Genomic DNA, 17519 nt, shown 5'->3' on the forward strand with positions numbered 1-17519 from the left:
AATAAAAAGATGAAATCATCCATGAATTCATTGAGGGGAACGCTGCAATTAGGGGATTAATATGGCTTTTCTTGAGAAAATGCGCTTTGCAAAGCGACTGGCGGGCGAGGCCGGCATCGAGCGAGTGGTGATAATTGATGGGACATCTGCTGAGCTGCAGGTGTCCATTACTTCATCACCTCACTGGGATGACCTCATCAGGTGACAGCCGGGTGTTTATAGCAACAAGATAGCAATATGTCTGCTAGCGCTTCCCTATGCCAATATGTGAGGCTTTTCATAACATTAATGCACTTATTTAATATTGCTCAATATAATGTAAAATAATGCACGTGTTCATTCATTCATTTTCTGAAGCGCTTATCATCACAAGGGTTGCGGGGGGTGCTGGAGCATATCCCTGCCATCTACGAGCACCAGGCAGGGAACACCGTGAATCGGTGGCCAGCCAATCGCAGGGCACATTGAGAGAAACCGTGACCAGACATTTCGTTGACGGACACTTCGTCGCTGGACGCTTCGTCGAACGGACGCTTCGTCGACCGGACACTTCGTCGACGGACAATTCGTCGCCAGACAGTTCGCCTAACCTTAACCACTAACCATAACCACGATTAAAGATGGCCATTGTTGGCTTTTATTGATGCGTAGACCGTGTTGTTTTACCTTGTTTTGTCGCTGTTCTTTTGGTCGTCGGTCTTTTGGTCGTCGGTCTTTTGGTCGTCGGTCTTTTGGTCGTCGGTCTTTTGGTCGTCGGTCTTTTGGTCGTCGGTCTTTTGGTCGTCTGTCTTTTGGTCACCGGTCTTTTGGTCGCCCATTGTCGCGGTCGGGGCGACCAAAAGACCGCGACCAAAAGATCGGCGACCAATCGACCGCACACGGTTTTTGTGATCTGGGAATAAACTGTAGTGCCAATAGAAAACCCACGCAAGCCTGGGGATAATATGCAAACTCCCCACAGAAAGTATCGACCTAGGATCTCGCCCTCGACCCCAGAACTGTGAGGCCGACACACTAATCACTCGACCGCCGAGTCGGCCCCTAATTTATTTGGCAAACACATTTTTCTAAGCAGGAAACTCTAAATAGCGAAGTTTAGGGAGTAGTGGCCATGAGCCCAAATAAACTTCCATAAGGACAGCGCTGGCAAAAATGGGTGACTTTCGAGGCAGTTTAAGTCCTTCAATAAGCCTATTCATTGGGCATAATATATCGTGTGTAACGGGCCCTCCCTCGAAAGCCCACCGGCCTGTGGGCGCATAGTCCAATTTTAAGGGAAGTATCATTTGTTTCCAGTTTCCTCGGCGCTCGTAGGCCTGCTCTGAGCTCTGACTTGTGTTGATTTATGGCCTTTCAAGACACAACCACATCTGGGAGAGGAATAATTAGAAGGCTTGAAAATGCTACAGTTTAGGGCCGTCGTAATGAAATTTGTAGGCCCTGAGCTATATTTTTCTAGGGTGGAGTCCAAGGGTGCAGATAAGGTGAGCCCATTCCACCGCAATTTTCTTGCAGAGGAACAGGAATAAGTAACGGGAATATCATTTAAATCTATTAAGATAATGGAATAAATTTATTTGGTGGAATCATCTCTTTATCTAAAACATGATTAATGACATGACGAGCTAGAAATTAAGGTGTAAAAAGTATTGATCATATAAAATGGCATATTTTGATGGTCACTTTTTAAGTGGGCAATCTTACAAAACAGAATGCCACTTCGAATTTCTACGGCAAAGCTGTTTTTGGGGCTGTAAAAAGTGTTTGAACATTTGATTGAAAGCAGCTATATACTAAAATGTATAATGTTTTTTAATTACATCAACGGAAATTTAAAACTTCAATAACTAAACATTTGACTGCACAAACTATTTTTTTATGTTTTAAGTCTAGAAGCTAAAAGTGGTAGATGTTTAGAAAATGTACCATTATTAATTTGATTTAATAGTTTAAACCGGTCAATAATTGCAAGTACAGGGCAGAACGTGTCCTAATAATACAATAGAATATTCTACAGCTTTTCTGGAGAGCCTTTTCCAAATTTTCCCAAGATTATTTCAATCGGACCAATTTGTCTTTACGGTAATGTAATCCATCCCTGGTGTACGGCATCAATTACCGGGCAGCCGAACGCCGCAAAGTGGTCCGAGCCCCCGTAAAGTGGGCTCGACTTGGCCGCTGTCCTGCCTGCTTTCAGCAACACAATACAGGAAGAGTTCCAAGGCCTAACTGAGAGGTCGTCTTGCATCCAGGTCGGAGGTGGAGGGGCTGACACAGAGAGGGGGGGGTGCGCTGAAGGGCGAACCCCACCCCCCACAGCTGCTCAGGTTCTCTCTTCTATTTTGTCAAAGTACTTATCACAAGTGAAATGACTATGTCAGATAAGGCGGCAAAGACAAACAACAACAAGAATAGCGGCTATTACTACTGACAAACAACTATAATCTTGCCCATGCCATCACAGCTTTTTCTATTTGCAGTGGATATTGTTATGTTTTTTTGCACAAACAATCTTTGATGGTTGCAGAAGCTACGCAAATTCGACAAATCCAACATTTACTGGGAAAGTAGGATGACCAAACTTTTCCGAAAAACTTTTGCTTAAAGCACTGCAGGAGAATTTTGATGAAAATGCATGTATGTTCATTTAAAAAAAAAGGCAAAATAATAGCTTGAGTGATATTTTTTGTCATAATTATGATTGAAATATCCTCATGGGTAGATGTTACTGTATACGTTATGTAACTGCATATGATTTTCATAAAAAAATCGTATTTGCAGAAAACTCCAATTAAATATTTTTAAAATTAAATAATGTTTTTAGTGGAGAGTTATTGTTAAGAAAAGTTATTTTATAAATGTCAAACTGCATTTTTAATAATGAAACTTTGAAAAAAATATTTTAAAAGAAATACTCAAAATTTGAAAAAATGAGATAATAATACTTTGCACATTTTTTAAGGGTCAACAGTTAAAAAAATATGTATTCATTTTCAACACCACTTATTCATGTAAGGGTCGTGGGGGATTGTTTTTTTATTATAATTCGAAAAAAATATTTTGATGATTTTTATGGATTTACTATTTTTTTAAATAAATTTATAACCTTAACAACAGACAGCAGGCTACAAAAAAACAGCACTAAATCCAAGTGAGACAGCCGAGTAAGATAGGCTAACCAAAGCAGTTTAGAGGGCTGAATTTTTTTCTCTTACTGACGTAACCCTAAAAAGTCTACAAAAATGATAGCTATGTTATATTTGAGGGGGAACTGAGATCATTAAGAAAGTGGAGCCTTGCAGCAAAGCAAAAAAACAATGCAAAAAGTAAGTCAAGCTAACCATATCATGTGTGTTTATGTTGTTTCAATCTGGGTATCCTCAAACGTCGTAATTCTCAGAGCGGCGAGAAAACAGCGCCACAGCCAAGGGGAGACTTCAGGGTATAATGTGCTAACACCTTGAAAGCGCTTTGATGTCTCACATGACTAATTCTAACTCAAAAGAAAGCACCAAAGTGGCGAGACTGACGTGAACGCACACAAGTCTACTCCGCACAACAGTGTAACACTTCATTGGATGCGCAGAGACCCCCACTCCAAGCCCTTCCCCTTATTATTTTTTTTCCCTTCTACATGCAGCCGGCCTTTTCCCCCGCTCACTTTCTAATCAGGCCAGGGGAGGGTTAAGAGGAATGAAGAATCTTACTAGGATGTAATCCCGTCCAAGTGCCACTGGCTCTTTCTTCTCTCTTGTTAAGAGCTCCTTTGTGAGGCTCCACAGCTCGGAGGCCCGGAAGGGAGGAAAGGATGTGCAGTGGATGTGGCATTCGGGGGCCTGGGGGGAGGAGGAGAAGGTGGTGGGGTAAGGGTACATTTTAAACGGACAAATGCATGATGTCATTGAATGGGGAGCGACGTGCTACCCCAATTCAATTGGAATCAAATTGCACTTCAACTAATCCACGGTTGTCTTTTTAAAGCAATCAATGTCATTTCTTATCATTTTTACCCCATGGCTCGATCGGTACTCGGACGTTTGGTCGCCGGACTTTTGGTCGCCGGACGTTTGGTCGCCCGGAAGGTTATTGATAATTACCATTTAAAATTGTTGCTCAAATTCCCTAAATACAAACTGCGAATTTTTATTTAGTCATTTAGTATTTTTATTTATTCAGACTGAAATTCATCAAGGTCCATTAAAAACATAATACATTATTTTCATTCATTCATATAATACATTATTTTCATTCATTCATTTTCTGAACCGCTTTATCCTCACTAGGGTGGTCTTGCAGCCTATCCCAGGTAACTTTTGGGCACCATTCACGCTCACACTCATACGTAGGGGCAATTTAGTGTCCAATCAGCCTACCATACATGTCATTGGAATGTGGGAGGAAACCAGAGGACCAGGAGGAAACCCATGCCGGCCCGGGGAGAATTTATCCCTGGATTTGAACCCAGGACGCCAGAACTGCGAGGCCGATGCGCTAACCACTAATCCACTGGGTCGCCCATTATAATAAATTATGTTTTAAAACATTATTTGGCAGATTGGATCTTTTTATGCTGCCCCTGCACTATGTCATGTGGACTTCCTGTCTGTGGCTCCAGTTTTTTAACTAGGTCTACAATGTCTTGTGTGTCTTGTCTGTCTTGCTACTGCAACCAAGAGATGTCCCGAATATGGGATGAAATAAAGTTCTAACAAAAAAAAACCCAAAATAAATAAATTCTAACCTAACTAGCGGGCTACTTCCGGCCCCCAGGCCGCATGTTTGACCCCAGCTGTCTAGTGTTTTGCCTAAGAGGAATTCACGCATGTCCAAAAGAGTGTAACACAACACCGTCTTATCATGTGGAACATGTTCACAAACCTTGTGATGAATAGGAATGGATCCAATTAAAATAAACAGACTTGGTGCCCCAAATCCATATACATGTTTTCCATTGCACATCTGTCCCTCCTCTAAAAATGAATGACTTATGTATCCATATTGATACGCATACACGTACGTATATCTTCTTTATCGGAGCTTGTTTGTATGACAGCGGTGCCACTTGGACCATCTGTGCACACGGAGCGAGACCCTGTCAGCTCACCTCAAAGAGAAGCTGCCTGCTTAGACAGTGACGGAATGGGAGGGGGCTATGACTTGGGGGCTTGGCAAGAATGTGGGCCCTGTGTATTGTTTGTAAAAATAAACCATGTGGACAAAGATATTTGAGTCGAATTTATATTAAACAGCTGCAAAAGCAGGCTTCTGTGTGCGTGGATGACTGATCCGAGAGGACCACACCACGAGCCTTAATCTAATCATCCTCCAGAGCTCTCAATAATAAGAAGTCATTTACAGCACATTGTGAATACTATGGTTGTGTTATTGTACTCTATTTTTTTTTTACAATTTCAAACAATTTTGAGGTGTGGTAAAGGGACTGTGATTGACACAAATGAAATGATAGAATCTTGTTAAAGAGGTCATACAGATTCAGAACTATTGGAATTGTTCGGCAGCGTTCTTAAATCGCGATGAGGTAAACGGGAGGACGTGATGCCGCAAAAATGTATCATTTCAGAACTTTTCAACACTTTCCGAATTTCCTACTCCAGGTCAAATGAGTCGAGATGCTCACGTCGAATGCCTGCGCTCACTCACAAAATATGCGAGTCTGGCCCAGAAACATAAAGCAATTATCGTCAGAAGATCTCTCTTTCTTATTCTTATTTGACAAATAACCAAACACAAATAACCACCTTAACATCTTTACATAAAATGAAAGATTGTGGTGGTTATATAAACGTGGTAACTAAAATATCTGTGCTTCTAAAAAGGCATGTCTACGTGTTTTGCTGTCGCTGGCAGAAACAATGTCCTCCTCCAAAATACGATTTCCTTTTCAAAGCACCTCCCTTGTTCACGTTCATTTGAAGACAAATAATGACCCTCAACCGTGTCGAAAGCTATTTCTTTGTTTTAATTAACCAGCTGCTGACCTATTATGAAAGGATACTTGAAAGCAGTAAAGCTCTTGTTCAGGAGGTAACAATCATCTGCCTCAAAACTTTTACTACATTCAACAGCCAAAAATGTTGGCACACGGTATTCGTATATATAATATGCTGATGACCACTTCACATCTGAAAGTATCTCACTGATCACCCCACTATTTTAGGAGTCTAATAAAGTCTGCAAACCGTATGCATGCATATTTGTGCTTGTATGTATGTGTAAGTATATGTAATATATATGTATATGTGTATATATATATATGTGTATATATATGTATGTATGTGTAAGTATATGTATATATGTGTATATATGTATGTATGTGTAAGTATATGTATATATGTGTATGTATGTGTAAGTATATGTATATATATGTGTGTATATATGTATGTATGTGTAAGTATATGTGTATATATATGTGTATATATGTATGTATGTGTAAGTATATGCATATATGTGTATATGTGTATATATGTGTGTATATGTGTGTATATGTGGGTATATGTGTGTATATGTGTATATATATATATATATATATTTCAGCAACACACTTATTTATATATTTATTCATGTATTTATTTATTAACTTACTTATTACCTTTCTTTTTATGTCTAAAATGCCTTTCCTAGTTCTGCATAATTACCCTCTTGCTACTGTGACAACAAAATTTCCCGAATACGGGATGAATAAAGTTATCCAATCCAATCCAAAGTTGTTCCACAGACATTTTGGAATTAGGACACTAATGATGACGGTCTAATGTAGTGTGCATTGGTGTAGTATGTAAACTGTCGCGCACCCCACCACTAGCATACTTACTTTATGGTGAAGTAAAAACTTATACTAGTAGTAAATACATGTGTTTCCCATGCGAGCATATGCGGAGATAACAACCTTGTGTGTGTGTGTTTGCATGAGCGCTTGTGTGTCGCATTTTGCGAAAAGACGGAGCTTTACAAAATGGGACTGGATCCCATTTCCCAGGCCGGAGCCGGACCCCGAGGGCACAGTGTGGAAACTGAACTAATTGCAGGATATTGGTGCTCGCTTGATTAGAGGACAACTTGGAATGCCTGGTCTGTGATGTAAGCAGACCAAGGTGAGACTAATGATGGATACTTTTTTATTTTTTTTAGTCTTATGCCCAGGGAGAAGTCTCTACGTTAGTCTTGCAGCGCTCTGACGGGCCTGAGAGCTTCCTGTATGTCCTCAGAGGATGTTGCTAAGCGCTTGCGGGCTTTGAAATCGGTTGAATTAACGGTGCAAATCGTTGGTGTTGCGCAGAACAAAGCTAACTTCAAGAGCTGTCATTGCCAACATCTTATCGTTTTTGGACATTACATCAAATCACGTTGCTATTACATCAAATAGAAGATTTCTTAGTCCCTCAATGGGGAAATTCAATTGTTTACAGTTAAAAAGTGAACCGGGCAAGTATACAGAATGCAAAAAAACGGTATGAGTAAATACCGTAGATACCCAATACGTTACATTCATTGGTCAACATCAACTTTGTGTGGCAAAAAAAATCCCCCCAAAATGTTAGCCGAGATGCTAACATGTTTTATCTCTTATTTTCGATACTACATTTCTGTAGCCACATGCAACAGGTGGCAGTTATCAAACTACAGTTTGTCTTGAGTGTGTCGCGAAATGTTGAGCCCCGTTTTAGACCCATGCAGACGCCATCTCTTGGTTTAGCGACCCTCCTTTGTCCGCACTTGTTTGTTTGATGTGACTTTTCAAGCGTCAGACACCATTGAGTGGTGGGAGTGTTGTTCTGCTGCGTGCCATTCACGCCTGCTGTAGAGCGCCGCACAGTCAAACACACATCAAGCCCCGGGGCTTATTGTTGACCACTGGAACTAATCACCCTGATGGCACCACCAATAAATCCCATCCCCCTCCATAGCCGACCCAGTCGACAGTGATTGGAGTGTACCTATGTGTGACCGCGGACAATACAAATGCGCCAAAGGCAAATAGAATGGGGGTGCGCTGAGGCAATATTTAGCTTGGCCAGATGGCCGCTTGCATGCAGCAGGCTGCTTGGCCCGCCACATCTGCTCCTTGTGGTGTGCCAGTAACTGCACCACAGTTGCACTTTTACTTGTTGGATCACTTTCTTCCAGGTGATCCCCTCTTTGCCCCGGTTAAAATCGACACTTGAGCTTGGAAAGGAGGAATTTTCAGCATTGTTTGATCTGTTTATTGTGGATTTTAGATTCTAAATGTTTGTGGGGTAAAGTGTTTCTCAGAAAAGTTTTAATAGATAACTGGGAGTTAAGTGATTCGCGGGGATCAGATACTTATTGAAATTATTTAAGTTTGGTAAGAATTGTGTGAAGGAAACTGCAACTGACTTCTAAGAAAAAATTCTGACAAAATGTCAGAAAGGCATTGGAGACATACAGGACTTTTTTAGTGTTGGGCAGGAAAGTTTTGATTAATAAAAACGTCGCAAGGAAACATCTTAAACAACCAAAAAGTTGTAGAGCTACTCAAGGGAATGTGAACATTGTTAAGCATTTGTCAATTATTGTGACAAAATATAAAAAGTACTTTTTCAAAACACTGAATAAGTAGTTTTTCTGAACAATTATTCTGGCACCTGATTAAAAAGAAAGAGAAATAATGGCAAAATATTAATCAATGACTTAAAAAAGCAATCGCATTTTCAAGAACGTTTCAGTTTGTACCGTAAATGTGTATAGTTTCAGACAAGATGCCAATTTCGCATCACTTAACAAATAAGAACGTCCAACCTAGAGTAAAGGCTGTGCAAGCATAGTTCCATGATTATGCCGCTTAATATGTCTGAGAACAGTCTGAGGCAAGTTTGACAGCAGCTCCTTTGTGGACCATCATCGGTTGGGGATTATGTTGGTTTGGAAAAAAAAAAGAACACAGGCTCATGCTTGTTGCACCTATGAACAGATGCACGCATGTTCATCCCGATCACACGGTATCAATAAAAGGCCAAGCTTGAGAATTTACTAATTGGTTTATGAATTCTGCCAATTGTGACTTTGGAATTCCCTCACTCAGGAGTCACCTTCACTAATCTGCTTCTGCCCCAACTGCAGTCAAAATTGAGTGTACACAGCAAGTGTGCGTGCATGCTACTGTTGTATCGTGTGTGCGTGTAGGGTGTGTATATATACAGTACGTGTGTGTGTGTGTGTGTCTTTGTTGTTCGTGTGCCTGGGAGATCATGTGAATACGGGCCGAGCCAATTGGATTAGCAGATTACTGCGAGATTTGCCCTATGGCCCCTGGAAGACACCCGGGCCACACCCGCAAATTTGCCTGACAGACGCTGACCCAGTTTGAGTTGCATGACCTTGTCGTGTCTGGAAGGTCAAAAATAAATGGAATAAAATAACTACAGGGGGAATAGAGGTAGGTAGAGATATTATGTAACAATAATCAGCTGTAAAGTCACACTTCCTCAAAAGGTAATATGTGGCTAGCTAACTGGTCAGGTTTTGGTTAAAGTAATGAATTATGGGTTAAGTGAACTAAATCTTGATTGCTTTTTGGTCTTTTAGAGTTTTGGTTTCCAGAAATGTTCTAGTTTGAAGCTAGATTAGATTAGAACTTTATTTCATGCCGTATTCGGGAAATTTCCTGGGTTGCAGTGGCTTCACAGACAATATGAAGTCTAAAAAGTTTTAGGGGAATCAAATCAAAAATGGAGTGAGCAAGGAAAAGTGAGTCAGCCTTTTATGCATGATGTAAAGATGTTAATAGCGATTGATATTTGAACCATTCTTTGTGTAACTACAAATTTATGCGACAACGTGCGCTAAAATTTCTAAAGCTCTATGCTTTTTAGAGCTGCGGTTTCACTTTTTAATTTTTTTATTAATTTTACTGAGGGAGTAAAGTCTGCAGAAAGTTCCCACCCTGTGGACTTCCTGTGTGTGGCTCCAGTTTTTTACCTAGGTCTACAATGTCTTGTGTGTCTTGTGTCTGTCTTGCTACTGCAACCAAGACATTTCCCGAATACGGGATGAAATAAAGTTCTAACCTAACCTAAAATTTGTGTGTGGTTTCTAAAGCTCTATGCTTTGTTAGACCTGCGGTTTTCGTGAAATTGCAAAGTAAATAAAGTTGAACTGAGTTATAAAGTGTGTTTGCTCTACATTGTAAAGCATATTCAAATTGAATGAGTATTTCCCTTTAATTTCAAATTTTAAACAATACCAAGATACTAGTCCCAATTGGGAGGGCCTCTATAGTAAATGATTCATTGAGAAATCTTAATCCAACTCATGTACACAACGCAAATTCTCCCCAATGCTTTTGTTACCCATCTCGCACGTCCCTGTTTGCCGGTAGTTGCTCTATAAACAAACTGCAGCCAAAAACCCTTTGAAGCAAATGACTTCCTCTCACATTCTCCTGCTTTAATGGCGTGTGGGAGGACATAAAACAGGTCAGATCATTTGTAGCAGGGAAATAATATTTCCCTTGAAAACATGACCACTGATTTATAATAAGGAGGTCTAATGGGTATGTCCAATTTTTTTTTCTTCCTTCTTATCCATGGATCAGGTTGCGACTAATCGACGCTGAGCTGAAAGCACTAATTAGTTTTTGTCGTGGAGTGACGCGGCCAAAGAAAAGAAAAGGTGGCATAATAAATAAGTTCTTAGTATGTAACTCAAAGCCTGCAATTTGAGACCCTGCTTATGTATTAGGTTGTGGGAATCATAAAGGTCTCTAAAAATGCACAAGAGTTATTGCTTGCTATAAACTCAATCATGAAAAGTGGTTTGTGTTTACTGTGAGGCCTTTCTATTGAAAAGTAACTTTATTTTCAAACATTTGTGCGTATTTTTTGCCACATTGGCAACAAGCCAGTCCAAAAAGAAGTCATTTTTATTTTTCCCGCTCTCACTTTGTGTATCCCCATGTTACCCAAACGAGTACAAACATGTTTCTGTTGCTTTTTTGTTGTTGTCTTTTATTGCTTTGGCGTTACTCACTTTATCATGGTTTCCCAAACAGAAGTTTCATCTGACGCGAATGTTGTTAATCCTGTTTTGGTTCTTTTTTATCCATGTCCAGCCCAACCACGTCCTATAAATTGTTATTGTTGCGGTTGTCAGTTCGCCCTTACTTTTCATTGTTTCCGAACACTCTTTAAACAAGTACTGAGTGGTTCCACTTTAAATAGAATGTAAAATAAAGGGAGAATGCCAAACAAAGAAAAGAGGAGGTTTGAAAAGTGTTGCAAAGTGAATCTACACTGACCGGATAAGACATGAGAAAAAGGGTATCTAAATATATTTGTAAAACAGTTTTGAATTCATAAAATGCAGTTATCGAGATGCCCCGCGTTTCTCCTGTGGGTAAAAATGAAGATATTCCTAAAGGAAACCGAGTTGTAAAGACAGATTGTTCATACTTGTCTAAACACGGCATAAATCGTGCAGTCAAATGTTGTTTTTCCTTTCTTGGTGCCCTGACATAAAAGCTATAAAATTATATAAACAGAGACTGTTACCTTTTTCTGTCTGCTGTGCGCAAACAAAAGATGTCTGATGGGTGACCTACGAGCTTCGGAATTTTCCACATCAACCCCCACTTTTTTTTTTTAAACAAAGGGAATTGAACGTGACAATCAGAGGTCAGATCACGTGACCATCCGACCCTGTGGCGATCTGGCATGGTAAGCTGTGCATATTCACAAACTGGCCTTTTGGATGCTTTTCAAGACGCGGCCAGGTTTTCTCAGCACGTTTGAGCACCGCCACTGATAAACAACAAACATGCAGCTTGCTCAACCTCATTGATGCTAATGGATTATGTCACTCATGTGCTGGTGCTGTACTCAGCTTCTGGTTGGCAAAGCAGCTGGGCCGGCCAGGACACCTGATTGGTTGAAAACTTGCTGCCAAGTACCAGCACGGACACATTTTTTAATATCATTGGAGATGACAATTTACCCTAGCCTTGAAAGTTAGTCTTCCCCTGCAATAACGTGGTTCATTTTACACCTCCTGGCAATATTTGGAACTTGGTGTCAAAGTGGTGGGCCACGGGCCAAATCTGGCCCGTCGCATCATTTTGTGCGGCCCGAGAAAGTAAATGATGAGTGCCAACTTTTGGATTTTTCGGATTTATGATCAAATTCAAATGAAGATTAGAGATGTATAGGGAATATTTCCTGTGTTTCCCCTTTTTACATCAATAATTGCAGAAGATTTGTATGTCGAAAAATGATCTATCGATCAGCATGATCGGAAAAGCTGTCAATTCATTAATCGATTAATTTTGGCAGCCATGTTGGAAGACATAACAGCCCTCGGGATAAAATCGGAACTACGACGCTGTGAGCATTTTATAGCATTTTACAATACACGAGCACTTTCCATACTAAGAAACATTAACTGCTGAAAAACTTGATAACTCAAGTAAGCTTAACTCATTTAACAGTTAAGCGTGTTAGCAGGATGAGATGAGTTACACATAATTAAAATAAATAATTGGAAAAAAATGAGAAAAATTGTGTTGATGTTATCTAAACTCTCACATTTTAAGAACTTTTTTTAAAATGTATGTTATGATATAAATATCTTAGGAACAGTTAATTCCCCTTCCATTCATGGGTCATTCTCACCATGATCATCAAACCGTGAGAATATGTAAATTGGGATTGAGAATAGACGGTAAGAAATATTTTGCATTTTAAGAAGTTTAAGGTGTATGGTTTTCGGGCTAAAATGGTAGTTTATTATAGTTGTAGCTAGTCTTTTTATATGAAAAATATTTCAAAAACCAGCTTCTGGAATGGCTACCACTGACCAAAATGACTAAATATTTCAATACATTTGTGCATAGTAATTTTTGTTATTCATGTTCTGGAACAAGTCACCATGGTGTGTCGAGTGCAATGGCAAAAACATACTTTAAATAGTATTGATCCACACAAAAAAATGCAGGTGTTGTGTTGCATGGGCGTGCGAACCCTTACAGCCAACTTAGCTGAATTTGGACGTGTGCAACGGAGTCATTGAATAGTTTACAAAAGCCCAGTGATGCAGACATGAGGTCACAGTGCATTAGAAGGTAAAAAGCATCCAAGCAGGACCAAATACTTATTAACCCGCACAGGGGAGTTTTACTATTGTGTCTCCATCAACCACCAATGGAGGGGGGAGGCTTCAATTAGGAGGGAGGCCTTCATTCAATTTTAGAATTAAATAAAATATAAAAAACACTACGACAACAAAAAAGGGAAACTGATTACTAATTACGACAAGCCTGATAAGTCTGTAAAAACCCGAATTCTGACTGTTTAGGTGCATGATTGTGTTTTTTTTCAATTAGCAACAAGTACACTTAGCAGTTAATGTAGAGAGCAAAATATTTAACCCAAACAGCGTGTGAACACTAGCTCTGTACACACATGAACACACACGCTCATTCACCCAGGCATGCTGAGTCAGAGTGTGAGGTTGCTGGTCTATGAAATGAGGGGAGTACCTTTCATTTCCTTCCCAGTGTGCTTCTTTTGGAGCAGCACACACTTCCCCCACACACATCTCAGGACCGCTTCATGCCTGTGAGTCAGAAATGACAAGGAGAAGAGAATACAGTCAATACGAGCATGGTCACACACTAGAAAACGTGTAGTCCTAAAAAAAAGGTTCCATTTGCTGGTCATTGCCAACAAGTGGGAAAACATTAGCCAAAAGTGGATGTTGCCATAGAAGCAATTTTATCAGAACGGCAAAAAAGCTCATTTATTTTACGTACAGCCTATCCTCACAATGGTTACGAGGGGTGCTGGAGGCTAGCTCAGTTAATTATGGGACACCCAGAATTGGTGGTCAGCCAATCGCAGGGCGTGTGCGGTCGATTGGTCGCCGGTCTTTTGGTCGCCGGTCTTTTGGTCGCGGTCTTTTGGTCGCCCAGACCGCGACAACGGGCGACCAAAAGACCGGCGACCAAAAGACCGACGACCAAAAGACCGACGACCAAAAGACCGACGACCAAGAGACCGGCGACAAAACAAGGTAAAACACAGTCTACGCATCAATAAAAGCTAACAATGGCCCTGAGCAGTTTCACTGAGCCGACGTGTGAGTGTTTAAGAGTTTGTATGTACATGCGTTGTCCCTTTAAGAAGCTACGTCAGTCAGGGTCTTAACAAGTTCTCCAACAAAAAACAATCAAAGTCCAGGAAATTTGGAGCTTTTCTTTAGCCTAATAATTACTAGGGCATTAAGTATGACTAAATAGTCATTCGCAGTTTGTATTTAGGGAATTTGAGCAACGATTTAAATGGTAATTATCAATAACCTTCCGGGCGACCAAAAGATCGGCGACCAATCGACAGTGTACCATCGCAGGGTACAAGGAGACAACAAAGTCTTTGTATCTTTATATTTATAAAATTAGATACGTTCCAATTTTCATGGCCGTTGTGCCGACTTGCTACGTCGGAATGGTTTGCGGAAGGATGATGGCGAGACAGGACGAAGGAATGTACGGATATTTTGGTGATGTCTGATGCCTCAACCTTCCCACCTGGTCACATTTCTGTCACCACCATCGCCATCACCTTGTCACTCGCCGTCCGTGCCACCCTGTCACCTATCGCCTGAGCCTGCCATTCTGTCAGCCGTATTGTCATGCCATCCACCCCCCTCCCACCACCTCAAAACAGACTCCCCCTCGACCTTTTGCCTTTGCAAAGACCCAGAAGGGAGGGCGGCGGTGTCCAGACATGCCTATCATTTAGGATCACAGAGACAGAAACATAAATACTATTAGGGGTCTTAGATTTATGATGCTACATAATATTGTGGTTGAAGCAACCCACCCTTTGCTGTTACTGACAAGGGGGAGGATGTCTATTCATGCTTTGAACACACAGGCGCACACAGGCAATACATATTTCTTTTTTTTTTAACGACTATGAGTAAGTTAGAAACAGATTTATTTTCACCAGAATTGATACTTTTATCATTTTGTCTCTTAAGGTCAAAATGTCCGATTTGTTTTAGCAAATTCGCTAATGCCAACATTCTAGTCCACAATCATTCAATACCATAATTGTTAATTTTTTACTAAGCCACAAACGGCAATATGTAGACCAATTGACTGGCTAATGACCCTATGCGTGAGAAGAAAAACATTCTTGGGAACAAATTAATTGACAGGTATTACATTGTGTCTACGCAAAGGCAAAAATTGACTCGTGCAAAGTAGAATGCTATGCTATAATTACGGTGCGACTGCTGTTACTGACGTGATGTCTAGCTTAATATTTTCACGAGGCATTTTATTCAAAATGCTAACAGAAGTGTTATTTCTCATGGAATCATCTCTGCTCAACTTACATCACCATTTTGCCTACTCACTATGCTTTTATTACTCACAACATGCAAGAATGTTGCCCAATAGGAGGAGTCACAGGCATTATTCATTTCTCTGAATGTGCGATACCTTCCTCAGGATTGAGTTCATTACAAAAGTATGAGGGACAGATTCGGATATTCCTAGTTATACAGTAGTCCCTCGAATATTGCGGTTAATGTTTTTTTTTCTTTTTCTTCTTCAGTGTTGAGTTCTAGTACCAAGAGTGGCTTCCGCTTATGAGTTTCAGTATGTATTTTCACATTTTTAAGAACTTTAAACTAAAAAATATATATATATATATTTAAAAAATAATTGATAGCAGAACAAAATCACAAAGAAATGAATTCGCGATAATCGAGGAAAGACTGTACGATACCTCTAGATAAAAACCCAACTCTTATTCAACAATTCCATCACCATCATAAAACAACCGGAACAAGCATCTCAACCATGAGCTGGTTGTCCCAACCAGAACGTTATACTATTGAGTATAATAACATTGTTAATCCTCAAGATCATCGAATAGTTTAGCATATCTGTGTCTATCTTGGATGTATTGACACAAGATTTCATCCTAGGAGGAGCCGCTTGACTTTGAACTACAACCTTATGCGATACTTTAAGTCAAGTTATAGGGCCACGTTTACACGAAACAGTCAAACAAAAACTGAAAATTGACGCGAGTCAGTTATTTTAATTCCACGTTTACACGATTGCTATGTGTGGGGAAATCTGCGTGCACACGACAAGGCGAAAGTGCATGAAACTTTAAATAGGGCAGTCTTTTCCGGGCTCGTTCAGACTTGTATTTCTATCCGCCACGTCTCCGGTGTACCAAAAATTTCATGGATGCGCCGAATTGTTCTCCTCAGCTCTAAATGTAACTCTGCAATGAGTGTAGACAATAGTTGATTCCACTCATGCATAGCGTTGACTGCAGTCAGGCCGTGTAGAACAGGGGTCAAACATACGTTTAATGTAAGTTTACACAAAACTGAATTCTAATTTTGTTTTAATTTTTTTACCTTCGTTCTGGCCGGGTTAGCGGTTTGCCACGCCTCCACCCTCACGTTCGCTATCGATGGGCTGTTTGCTGTTGTATTGCCTTCAAAATATTCCGAAAATGATGCACACAAATGTCCTCACAGTGGGATAACGCACGACCACTTGCCAACGAGAAGTAGTGTTGAATAAGCGATCGTGTGAGCTAACAGGCTAAGGAAGGAAAAGCAGGAAATGCAACAGCGCCTACCTACGTATTGATTGTGGGTAATGAAGTTTTATTCTGAGAAAGAGTGCCATTGGCTATCGGTGTTGTGTGCACGAGTATACTTCATTACCCAGAAAGCCCTCTTTTTGCCCGCGCATGCGCGTTGTGCGTTTCCTGGTCGATGCTTGGTGTTTTCTGGTCCATATGTAGGCGAAAGAAACCATTCAGTGCTCGTAGATATCTGTTATACACGAAAGAGATGCGGCAAGACAGTGCCATGGCCACCTGGCTTGGTCGCATCTCGAAATTTTGATCGTATCTAGGGCGAATTATTCGATCGAAATTTTCATCGTATCTCGAGCATGTCGTAGGTAGAGCAGATCGTAGGTCGAGGTACCACTGTATTGTTTTCAGCTCCCCAAAACAAAGCCGCAGTGTAAACGATAGGGGTCTCTGGAAAAGTTTTTGCATTTTCACCCCCCGTTGTCATGTCGTGAAAACAGCCCCTGACTCTATTAAAGTTGTGCTATATAGTAAATAGCCATAAAGAGCCGTTGGGGGAGGTTCTCTTCTATATATTACATCTAAACATGTTGAAAAGTTCCCCACGCAACATTACCCATAATCCTCTGGGCAAATACGTGCATGCGATACCATAACAACCTTGTACCGTCACTTGAGTGTGGGATGCATGCGTAGCAACAGAAGCATAATTACACATTGGCTGACTAAGTTCCGAAAGCCCACTAAGCAACCCTTCTCCCCCCGACCCCCCTTTTTCTCTTCTTCACAAGCTCCCACACTGATATTTAACAAAACATTAATCTTCTTGCCAGTGCCTCCAAAGAATGGGCACTGATCGAGTTTGAGCGCCGAGGCCCAGCTAATAGTCATTCCATTGTCGCGCCCTTTTATTTA

General features: G+C 40.6%; 1 protein-coding gene across 4 annotated transcripts in view; it reads right to left on the bottom strand.

Annotated features, from left to right (window-relative positions):
* LOC144065638 (uncharacterized) overlaps positions 1-17519 on the bottom strand; it is a 179867-nt gene that overhangs the window by 25727 nt on the left and 136621 nt on the right. For all 4 annotated transcript variants that reach the window (XM_077588655.1, XM_077588656.1, XM_077588654.1 and 1 more), the window contains exons 3-4: positions 13511-13587; positions 3708-3836 (exon numbers count right to left, since the gene is read on the bottom strand). In XM_077588655.1, the coding sequence (XP_077444781.1) occupies positions 3708-3836; positions 13511-13587 (206 nt within the window). The remainder of the gene's footprint in view (positions 1-3707; positions 3837-13510; positions 13588-17519) is intronic.

The sequence above is a fragment of the Stigmatopora argus genome, chromosome 2 (assembly GCF_051989625.1).
Source record: "Stigmatopora argus isolate UIUO_Sarg chromosome 2, RoL_Sarg_1.0, whole genome shotgun sequence".
NCBI classification, from domain to species: Eukaryota; Metazoa; Chordata; class Actinopteri; order Syngnathiformes; family Syngnathidae; genus Stigmatopora; species Stigmatopora argus.